This window comes from Balaenoptera physalus (genome assembly GCF_965194825.1).
Source record: "Balaenoptera physalus genome assembly, chromosome: 3".
Lineage (NCBI taxonomy): Eukaryota > Metazoa > Chordata > Mammalia > Artiodactyla > Balaenopteridae > Balaenoptera > Balaenoptera physalus.
This window is the reverse complement of record NC_138890.1, coordinates 10,402,938-10,414,564: the sequence shown is the minus strand read 5'-3', so window position 1 is coordinate 10,414,564 and position 11,627 is coordinate 10,402,938. Positions and strand designations below refer to the sequence as shown.

The 11,627-nt window shown below is 38.4% G+C and overlaps 1 protein-coding gene across 2 annotated transcripts in view; it reads right to left on the bottom strand.

Annotated features, from left to right (window-relative positions):
* Nucleotides 1-237: 237 nt before the first annotated feature.
* Nucleotides 238-11,627, bottom strand: part of LOC309658669 (uncharacterized protein) — a 29,324-nt gene continuing 17,934 nt past the window's right edge. For both annotated transcript variants that reach the window (XM_082457512.1, XM_082457511.1), the window contains exons 2-4: nucleotides 4,142-4,268; nucleotides 3,877-3,937; nucleotides 238-3,492 (exon numbers count right to left, since the gene is read on the bottom strand). In XM_082457512.1, the coding sequence (XP_082313638.1) occupies nucleotides 2,169-3,492; nucleotides 3,877-3,937; nucleotides 4,142-4,268 (1,512 nt within the window). In that variant the 3' untranslated portion in view covers nucleotides 238-2,168. The remainder of the gene's footprint in view (nucleotides 3,493-3,876; nucleotides 3,938-4,141; nucleotides 4,269-11,627) is intronic.

Here is an 11,627-nt window from a genome sequence, read left to right as displayed (position 1 = left end):
TGTTCATTCTTAATAAAATTCATTATACTCCCCTCTTTGACTACAGGTGTGATCCTATGGGTCAGTGGCAGAGGGCACTGGAAAATTTTTACATTTTTGGTATTAAGAGTGAATGAGAAATGAATTTCAAATCAAAAATTTTAACTACAAAAAAAGTAAAATTTCTCTGAGAAAAAAATACTTGAACATGATAATACTAATGCAAAAATATAATGATTAAATGAAGAAAATTGCAAATTTATCTGAACATCCATAATTAAATGGGTATTTTAATATATATTCTGAGGAAAGAAAAACCACAGTATTTGTTAGCATACGAAAGCTTAGGAAAGAGTTGATAAAATCTTTCTCAGAAACAACTACAGAATTATTTCTTTCACCAAAAAATGAACATACTTTTAATCATGTACAATCAAACGTAACTGAAAACAAAGAGGGATTATATTCAGCTACAAGTAACAGAAAGCACCCATACTTTTCCTGATATGAGGAAGGGGCTTATTCTCACATAGAAGGAGTGGGTCAAGGCAGCCACTGCACAATGCAGCAAACTCCCATGTCATTGTTTATCGCTGCATCATTGTGAATGTCATGGTGAATCAGGAAAACATACTCACTAGCAATGTAAACAGCATAAGGTGTTTCCTACACAAGTTAGACATGATGAAGCTATAATCTACAGAAGAGGGTAATCAAACAATACTCCAAATCATGAAATTCTGAATTATTTTCCAAGTGGACACAGGAGGCTTCACAGAAAAATTCAAACTCTAACAGATTTTGATGTAGAATTGTGAAGACATCAGAGGAAAACTACACTTCTGATAATAGAAATCAAACAGTTGGTGGTGGTTTTGAGGATACTCTTGAATACAAAGGCACAGAATCTGGAAAACAGGATGAAAGGTGGTGTCCTCAAACCTCCTAGGTATCTGTCTCTCTCCCAGCATGGTGGCTCCAAAATCTGAAGTATGCCTTCTTCTCATCTGCCTTTAAATTGCACACAGGTGACGCTACTGGTGAATTCTAACATGGAACCACGAAGGGGATAGATTGTGGAAAATTTAGGTCCTACTATTACTCACAGGCAGGATATCTCCAACTCTAGATTTTTTGTCCTATCACAAGTCCCTCTTCTTCAAAGTCTTTTCACCAAATACCAGTCAGAAGGAATGAAGAAGCAAATGGAAAAACATAATTTACGTGAATGTACACCCTTTGACAACCTTGTCATACAGAAAAAATTATTCCAAGTGTTTAATAGTATGGAAAATGGAAAAAGGCTCCTATACTCACCACCAACCAGAAAAGATCTTTCTGTAATAAAGGTACAGTATATAAAATAGATTAAGGATATCCGAGAACTGCCACCCAAGGCCAGTAGGAAAATCCCAACAAATACCAAGCCTAATTGCATATTAGAACTACACTTTATGGGGTATATATATATGTATAGCTGATTCACTGTGTTACAAAGCAGAAACTAACACACCATTGTAAAGCAATTATACTCCAATAAAGATGTTAAAAAAAAAAAGAACTACACTTTAATCACCCATAGGTCCAACATACTTAAAAATGGAAAAAGAAAATATCATTATCTGATTAAAGGAAAAATCACTACCTTTTAACCTTATGAACTATTATTAAAAGATGACTTCCAGAATTACCTCACCTAAATATTCACTTCTGAAGGTAACTAGTACAAATCCAACGTCAAGAAAGGCACTTTCATAAAGATCCTTAGTAAACACATATATTTATAAATTTTTATAACAAGTCTTTCATATTGAAGATTTTCTGAAACATTATTCTTGGATTACTTTCCAACAAGTTACCTCATGTTACTGACATTTATATTTGTTTCTCATGGGAGTTTTCACATATAAGTATGTGGGCCCACTGAAGTCTTTCCTAGGCTCTTTAAAAACTCTACCTATTATCTAGTGAACCCTTTCATGCTTTTGCAAAGTAGAGAGATCAGAAAAGGTTTTCCCACATTTTTCATATTTACATGGTTTCTCTGTAGTATGCATGTGTCTCTGAATGCCTAAGACAGAAATGTAGGGTTTCCCGTGTTCCTACGTTCATAAGGCTTCTCTCCAGGGTGAGTTCTTTCATGCACTTGAACGTAAGTGGAAGCAAAAGTTTCCCCACATATTTTACAGTCATAGGGTTTTTCTAGGATGTGTTCTTTCATGTTTTTGAAGAGAACTGGAAAAACGAAATGCTTTAGAACATATTTTACACACACACGGTTTCTCACCAGTGTGAGTCCTTTCATGTGTTTGAAGAAAACTGGGAATAATAAATGCTTTCCCACATTCTACACATTTATATGGTTTCTCTCCAGTGTGCAGTCTCATGTGTCTGTGAATGCCTGAGAGAGAAATGTAGGCTTTCCCACATTCCTTACATTTATAGGGTCTCTCTCCAGTGTGAATTCTTTCATGCACTTGAACATAGGTGGAACTGAAGGTTTTCCCACATATCTTACATTCATAGGGTTTTTCTCCAGTATGGGTTTTCTCATGTTTTCGAAGATATCTGGGAAGACTAAATGCTTTAGAACATGTTTTACACATATACGGTTTCTCTCTAGTGTGAGTCCTTTCATGTGTGTGAAGAAAACTGGGAATAATAAATGCTTTCCCACATTCTTCACATTTATATGGTTTCTCTCCAGTGTGCAGTTTCATGTGCCTTCGAATGCCTGAGGAACAAACGAAGGCTTTCCCACATTCCTGACATTGATAGGGTTTCTGTCCAGTGTGAGCTCTTTCATGCACTTGAACATAAGTGGAAGCGAAAGATTTCCCACATACTTTACATTCATAGGGTTTTTCTCCAGTATGGGTTCTTTCATGTTCTCGAAGGGATCTGGGAATACTAAATGCTTTACAACACGTTTTACATACATATGGTTTCTCTCCACTGTGACTCCTTTCATGTATTTGAAGAGAACTGGGGTTAATGAATGATTCCTCACATTCCTTACATTCATAGGGTTTTTCTCCAGTGTGATCTCTTTCGTGTTTTTGGAAACCTTTTTGAGAACATAAACCTTTACCCCATTGCTTACATTCATAGGGCTTCTCTCTAGAGTGAATTATTTCATGTGTTTGGAAACCTTGATGATTACTGAAACTTTTTCCACATTGCTGGAATTCATACAGTTTCTCTCCTGTGTGAGCTCTTTTGTGCCTCTGTAAGGAACTGTAATATTTGTAAACTTTCCCACATTCCTTACATTTATATGTATTATACAGTCCCTGATCATATTTTTTAAAATCTTGAGGTTTGTGTTCAATGTGACATTTCATGTGCCTATTAAGAGATGAATGATGCATGAAGACTTTTCCACATACACTGCATTCAAATGGTTTTAATCCAGGAGTTTTCTTGTCCTGATCGAGAGGTGGAATAAGGCTGAAGTTTCCTCCACATGGACTACGGTCTTTACGCTCAGAGAATCTCACTACCATATGATTTCTGAAAATGTGAGAAGCACATTATTAATGGTTTCTTAATCATTTTATATGTATTGCATTTATTAAAATTGATAGGAATAGTGTGGTTTTCTAATTTGTGTGAATTGTTAGGAATTGAATATACTGAATGCTCTGCAACAGGACTGCACCCTTTCTATTGAAAAGTGATATTCAAATACAGGGTTTATTAATACTGCTTGCAAGTGAATTATTTTGCAAATACTGCACATTTATATAACATTTAAGAAATACTTTTGAAAGAAACTTTCTAAGAATAACTAAATTAGAAGAAAGGGCTATTTGTTTTGTTTGCACGTTTTTAAAATTTCATAATATACCAGGATTCTCACGTGAGTCAATGCTTTCTATTGTCAGTGTGACTTACCTTGGTTTTCCCCCCTGGTTTTTGTACTGTTCTTCAATGTCATCATCATCCCATTTTGTTCCTAAAATGCAGACCCAGTAAAATAATTCCAAAGATAGGAAATTAAAGAAATATTATTTGACTCTATGTACATTGTTATCTGTGATCATGCCTGGTTTATATACCAATATCCTCCCTTCTCACATTACACAACTTAGAACAACATCAATGAGCAAGAAGCATTTGATCTCTACTTGAGTAACTGACGGAAAGTCCCCATCCTTACCTACTGAGGCCAGGTTCCTAAAGGTTTCCTGCATCACATCTCTGTAGAGTTTCTTCTGTGTAGGATTCAGTAGAGCCCACTCCTCCAGGGTGAAGTTCACAGCCACATCCTCACAGGTCACTGAGTCCTAAAACATCCCAAGTATGTGTACAGTAGGATGAGTGACAGCACTGGACACCTATATTCCATTTATGGGAAGGTTATGTATGATTCTGGCCTTTCCAAACATTTACTCACCCTCTGTCCACACTTTCTTCCTCATTAATTTATCAGTACCATAAAGACATGAAAATTATTTACACATTTTTACTGTGATCACATTACATTTTATTTCTCTCTAGTGGCAGGGCCCAGAGAATACTGGGAAATGACAGAAATGCTATACAAATGAAACCAATATTATCATTTTAAGACCATCAATTCCTTATGAGAAAAATTCTTTCATTTCCTTCCTTATTACCCACCAATTCCAGCACTCCAAGAGACAAGGGGTCAAATCTCTGTGAGGTTTCAATGCGTAAACCACTGTGAATAACTACAAGCTTTTTCTTCTCTTCCCATTACCAAGCATGAGAGTCCAGGAGGCCTCTGGCATGTAACATTTAACAAGGTCCAGCTAGTCACAGGTCCTACAGTCCTCCAGGACATTAAAAGTGACAAGATGCAACTGGCTGAATGAAAATATTCTTGGGGAGAAGCACTGCTTTTGCCCTGTGTCATATGTATTACAGACTCAGTACCTCCTTTGTCTCTCTGTCCAATTTAATGGACTAGAAAGTTATTTGGAACATAGAGTTCAGACATGACAAAGAAGGCATGACAACTTAGACCACAAAATCTCTACACTCCTGTGCCTCAGGGCAGCTTCCTGCCAATTCTGGGAACACACAGGCATACACACTGAGATAATAATGTCAGAAGAGCCCATGTGGCACACCATGACAGTCGATCCTCATCCCTGCTGACATTAAAAAACAATTTAAGGAGAGGAGAACAAGATGGCGGAGTGGAGGGACATGGAACTCACCTCCTCCTGTCAGTACATCTACATGTGGAACAATTTTTTTAGAATACCTATTGAAAGCTTCCAGAAGATCTCATATAACCAAAGCTGCAAGAAAGATCCCCACATAACTGGGTAGGATGAAGGGAGAAGAGAGAAGAGGAATTGAGATGGGACCTGCGCCGCTGGGAGGGAGCTGTGAAAGAGGAAAGGTCCCCTAAGCCAGGGAACCTCCTTCACCAGTTGGGAGGTCCACCAGGATAGATAGGGAGCTTCAAAGGCTGGAAAGGAGAGTGTGGCAGCTGGCCTGCAGCCTGGCAGGGTAGAGAGAGATCAGAACTGAAGGTCCTGGTAACGTGCCCACACTTCTCAGCCCAAGACATGTGCCTGCTGGTGTGTGCAATGACTGGGTGCAGAAACGTGGCTTCAGCGGACAGACCCGGGGAGAGGACTCAGTTTGGCTGCACAGAGACAGCCCACAGGGCCTGGACTGTGGCCTGGGTCGCAACTGGGGGCATGAGCACGACGGAGAGTGGGTCTGCCATAGGAGCCCCATTGTCAACACGGGCAGAAGGGGAACAGGTCTGCCATAGCAGCCTCACTGTCAGCATGCTCATAGCAGGGATCTAGCTGCAGTGGGTTCTTTGAACTTTGTGGGCCTGAACAAGCAAAGGCAGGGCTGAAATCTGAGCCAACTGCAGGCAGTCCTACTGCAGGTGCTGGGATGCAGCTCCAGTGGGTTCTCGTTCCAGCAGATTTTGGGACCGGGACTGCTTGTGCTTACCTGAGAGCCACCTCAGCCGATTATCTGCTGGCTCAGGGGACATGACTCTGTGGGTTTAAACACTGGTGGCCCTGTGCACACGTATACACGCCTAAGGAACCTCTAACCTGATTACCAGAGCCCCCAAGTGAAGGCGGCCATCAAGGGCAGTGCCAGCAGCAGTGATCTTTGTGGGTACGCACACCAGGTGGCAAGCAGCATTGCAGAATCACACATCCCACAGACATCTCCTGGGGATGAAGATGAAGTGGCTCCTTTCCCAGTGGGAGGGCTCCAGTGTCACCTACCTCACACCACAGCTTAGAACCGGATCTAGGAGCTTCTATTCCAACAACTAGAGAGCAGACCCTGCCCCCAACAGACCTGTGACAATCACAGAGCAAAGAGGAGGCCCCACCAAACATCCAGTGCAGTCTCTGATCACCACAAGGCCAAACACACCAACAAGGGTGAGCAGAACCTGATGAGACACATGGCAAGCATACATATTAAAAACAGCCCTTGCACCATGAATATTGGACTCAAGCAGTCTACACAGGGACACTCCCACAAAACATCAGCCCTGCGAGACCACAGTAGATAACTGTTTCTCCTAAACTGACAGAGTCAGAGAAATATAAGAAAAATGAAAAAGCAGAGGAACTACTCCCAATTAAAAGAACAAGAGAAATCCCCTTAAAGAACAAACAATGAAACAGACCTCTCCAGTCTACCAGACCCCAAGTTCAAAAAGGAGGTAATAAAAATGCTGAAGGTATTAAGAAAGGCTACCAATAAAAATGTGGATCACTGCAACAAGGAACTAGAAACTATAAAGATGAGCCAATCAACATTAGACAACTCCATTGCCAATATGAATACTGAGTTAGACAATAAATAGCAAACTTAATAATGCAGAACAACAAACAAGTGACCTGGAAGAAAGAATAACGGGAATCACCCAATCAGAACAGCAGACAGAAAAACAAATGAAAAATATGAAAGCAACATATGAGATGTATGGAACAATATAAAGCATGCCAATTTACGCATAATAGAATCCAAGAAGGAGTAGAAAGAGAAAAGGGGATTGAAAAAGTGTTGAATAAATTATGGCTGAAAACGTCCCAAACCTAAAGAAAGAAACAGATATCCAGGTACAGGAAGCACAAAGGGTCCCAAACAAGATGAACCCAAACAGACCTGCTCTAAAATATATCATAACTAAAATAGGAAGAAGTAAAGATAAAGAGAGGATTCTAACAGCAACAAGAGAAAACCAAAGAGTCAATCACAAGGGAATCCACATAAAGCTATCAGTTGATTTCTCTACAGAAGCTTTGCAGGGCAGAAGGAGTGGCAAGATACACTGAAAGTCCTGAAAGGTAAAAACCTGCAACCTAGGATACTCCACCCAGCAAGATTATCATTTAAAATAGAAGGAGAGATATACAATTTCTCAGAAAAGAAAAAACTAAAAGAATACAGCAGTACTAAGCCTATCTTACAAGAAATATAGAAAGGTCCTCTCTAAATGGAAAAGCAAGAATCTATATGAATGGGAAAATCAAAATAGTGAAGGTAAATATATAAGAGGACTGAAGATCACTTAAATAAACCAGTACATAGATTTAAAAAGAATCAAAAGAATACTGTGAAAGCAATTATAACTATAAGGAACAGCAAAAGGGTAATAAACATGAAGATGTAAAATACGACATCAAAATCACAAAATGTGTGGGAGGGGGGAGTACGAATGTAGATCTTTTACAATGTGTTTGAGCTTATATGACTACCAGTCTAAAGCAAGTACATACATTTACGGGTTAACAAACTTGAAAACCAGGCTAACCACAAACCAAAAACAAACAATAGATTCACAAAAACCAAAATGAAAGAAACTCAAGCATAATACAAAGAAAACCATCAAACTACAAAGGGAAAAAGAAGAAGAAAGGAACAAATAAGAAATATAAAATCAACTGGAAAACAAGGTTTTAAATGTCAATAAATACATACTTATCAAAAACTACTTTATGTGTCAATGGAATAAATGCTCCAATCAAAAGACAGAGTGGTAAATTGGATAATAAAACAAGAACTTTCAATATGCTGCCTACAAGAGACCCAATTTACAGCAAAAGAAACATAAACATTGAAAGTAAGGGAATGGAAAAAGATATTTCAAACAAATGGAAATTAAAAGAAAGCAGGGTTAGCAATACTCATATCAGACAAAATAGACTTTAAAACAAAAGCAATAAAGAAAGACAAAGAAGGACACTAGATAATGATAAAAGGATCTACAAGAAGAGGATATTGCACTCATTAACATACATGCACCCAATGTAGGAACATCTAAATACATAAAACAAATATGAGCAGACATAAAAGGAGAAATTGATGGGAATACAGTAATAGGAGAGTTTCACACCCCAGTGGCATCAATGGACAGATCTTCCAGACAGAAAATCAGTAAGGCAACAGAGATTCTGAATGACACAATAGAATAGTTAGACTTAATAGCTATTTATAGGACACTACATCCAAAGAAACCAGAATACACATTCTTTTCAAGCACACAAAGAACATTCTCTAGGATAAACCACACAGTAGAACAAAAAACAAGGCTCAACAAATTTAAGAGGACAGAAATTATTTCAAGCATCTTTTCTGACCACAACAGCATGAAACCAGAAATCAACCACAGAAAGAAAAGCGAGAAAAAAATGATTATATGGAGACTAAAAACAACATGTCCCTAAAAAAACCAATGGGTCAACAATGAAATCCAAGAGGAAATTAAAAATTACCTCAAGAAAAATGAAAATGAAAACACAACCATACATAATCTATGAGATGCAGCAAAAGCAGTTCTATGAGGGAATTTCATAGCAATACAGGGCTTCTTTAAACAAAAACAATAAATCCCAAATAAATAACCTAACCTACCACTAAAAGGATTAGAAAAAGAACAACAAAACCTAAAGTCACAGAAAGAGGGAAATAATAAAGATCAGAGAGGAAGTAGATAGAGATTAAAAAGAAAAAATTAGAAAAGTCCAATAAAACTGAGACCTGGTTTTTTGAAAAGATAAAAAAAAATCAACAACCCTCTAGGCAAGCTCACCAAAAAGAAAAGAGAGAGGACCCAAAGAAACAAAATGAGAAATGAGAGGGGAAAAACAACAACCAATACCACAGCAATACAAAAAAATCATAAGAGAATAGTATAAACAAGTATATGCCCACAAAATGGACAACCTAGAAGAAAGGTACAAGTTCCTAAAAATATACAGCCTACCCAAATTGAGTCAAGAAGAAAGAGATAATTTGAACAGACCAAGCACTAGAAGTTAAATGGAAACTGTGCAAATCCCCTGGTGGTCCAGTGGTTAGGACTCAACACTTTCACTGCTGTGGCCTGGGTTCAACCTCTGGTCGGGGAACTAAGATCCTGCAAGCCATGTGGTGTGGCCAAAAATAAATAAATAAATTTAATTTAATTTTAAAAAATTGAAGCTGCAATATAAAAACAAAAACAAAAAACTCCCTGCAAACAAAAGTCCAGGACCAGAGAGCTTCCCTGGAGAATTCTACCAAACATACAAAGAAGAACTTATACTGATCCTTATCAAACTATTCCAAAAGACTGAAGAGGCGGGTACACTCCCAAAGTCATTCTATGAAGCAACCATCACCCTGATGCCAAAACCAAAGACACTACACAAAAAAGAAAATTACTGGCCAATATCTTTGATGACTACAGATGCAGAAATCCTCAACAAAATGTGATCAAATCAAATCCAAGTACACACAGAAAGGATCATACAACATGATCAAGTTGGATTCATCCCAGGCTCACAAGGATGGTTCAACACACACAAATCAATCAATGTGATACATGACATCAACAAAAGAAAAGACAAAAGCCACATGATCATCTCAACAGGTGAAGACAAAGTATCTGATAAAATTTAACATGCATTCATGATAAAAACTCTCACTAAAGTGGTTATAGAAAGATCATATCTCAACATAATAAAAGCCATTTTTGGCAAACCCACAGCCAAAGTAACACTCAATGGTGAAAAGCTGAAAGCATTCCCAGTAAATTCTGGAGTGAGACAAGGATGCCCACTTCCACCACTTCTACTCAACAGAGTATTGGAAGTCCTAGCCACAGCAATCACAGAAGAAAAAGAAATGAAATCCAAATCAGAAGGGAAAAAGTAAAATTGTCATTATATGAAGATGACATGATACTCCATATAAAAACCCAAAAGACTCCACACAAAAACTACTAGAACTGACAAATGAATTCAGCAAGGCAGCAGAATATGAGATAAATATACAGAAATCTGTTGCATTTCTTTACACCAAAAAAGAAATATAAAAAAGAGAAAGTAAAAAAACAATCCCATTTAAAATCACATCAGGGACTTCCCTGGTGACGCAGTGGTTAAGAATTCGTCTGCCAATGCAGGGCACACATGTTCAAACTCTGGTCCGGGAAGATCCCACATGCTGCAGAGCAACTAAGCCTGTGTGCCACAGCTACTTAGCCTGCACGCCACAACTACTGAGCCCACATGCACAACCTCTGAAGCCCACATGCCTAGAGCCTGGGCTCCGCAACAAGAGAAGCCATCGCAATGAGAAGCCCACACACTGCAACGAAGAGTAGCCCCCACTCGCCACAACTAGAGAAAGCCTGTGCAGCAACAAAGACCCAACACAGCCAAAAATAAATAAATAATAAATAAATTTATTTAAAAAAAAATTACATCAGGACATCCTTGGTGGTGCAGTGGTTAAGAATCCACCTGCCAATGCAGGGGACACAGGTTTGATCCCTTGCCTGGGAAGACCTCACATGCCACAGAGCAACTAAGCCCGTGCACCACAACTACTAAGCCTGCACTCTAGAGCCTGTGAGCCACAACTACTGAACCCGCATGCCACAACTACTGAAGCCCACTCGCCTAGAGCCTGTGCTCCGCAACAAGAGAAGCCACCGCAATGAGAAGCCCATGCACTGCAACTGAGAGTAGCCCCTGCTCACCGTAACTAGAGAAAGCCCGCGCGCAGCAACAAAGACCCAATGCAGCCAAAAATAAATAAATTAATTAATTAAAAAATAAATTAAAAAAATAAAATAAAATCACATCAAAAAAAAATGAAATACCTAGGAATATGCCTAACCAAGGAGATGAAAGACTTATATGCTGAGAACTATAAAATATTGATAAAGGAAACCAAAGATGATTCAAGGAAATGGAAAGATATCCTATGTTCTAGGATTGAAAGAATTAATATTGTTAAAATGGCCACACTACCCAAAGCAATCTACAGATTTAATGCAATCCCCATCAAATTACTCATGACATTTTTCAAAGAACTAGAACAAATAATCCTAAAATTTATATGGAACTGTAAAAGACCCAGAATTATCAAAGCAATTCTGAGGAAAAAGAACAAAGTTGGAGTAATAACTCTCCCAGCCTTCAGACAATACTACAAAGCTACAGTAATTAAAACAGTGTGGTAATGAACAGACATAAAGATCAATGCAACAAAATAGAGAGCCCAGAAATAAACTCACACACCTATGATCAATTAATCTTTGACAAAGGAGGCAAGAATAAACAATGGAGAAAAGATATTCTCCTCAGCAAGTGGTGTTGGGAAAACAGGACAGCCCCATGTAAATCAATGAA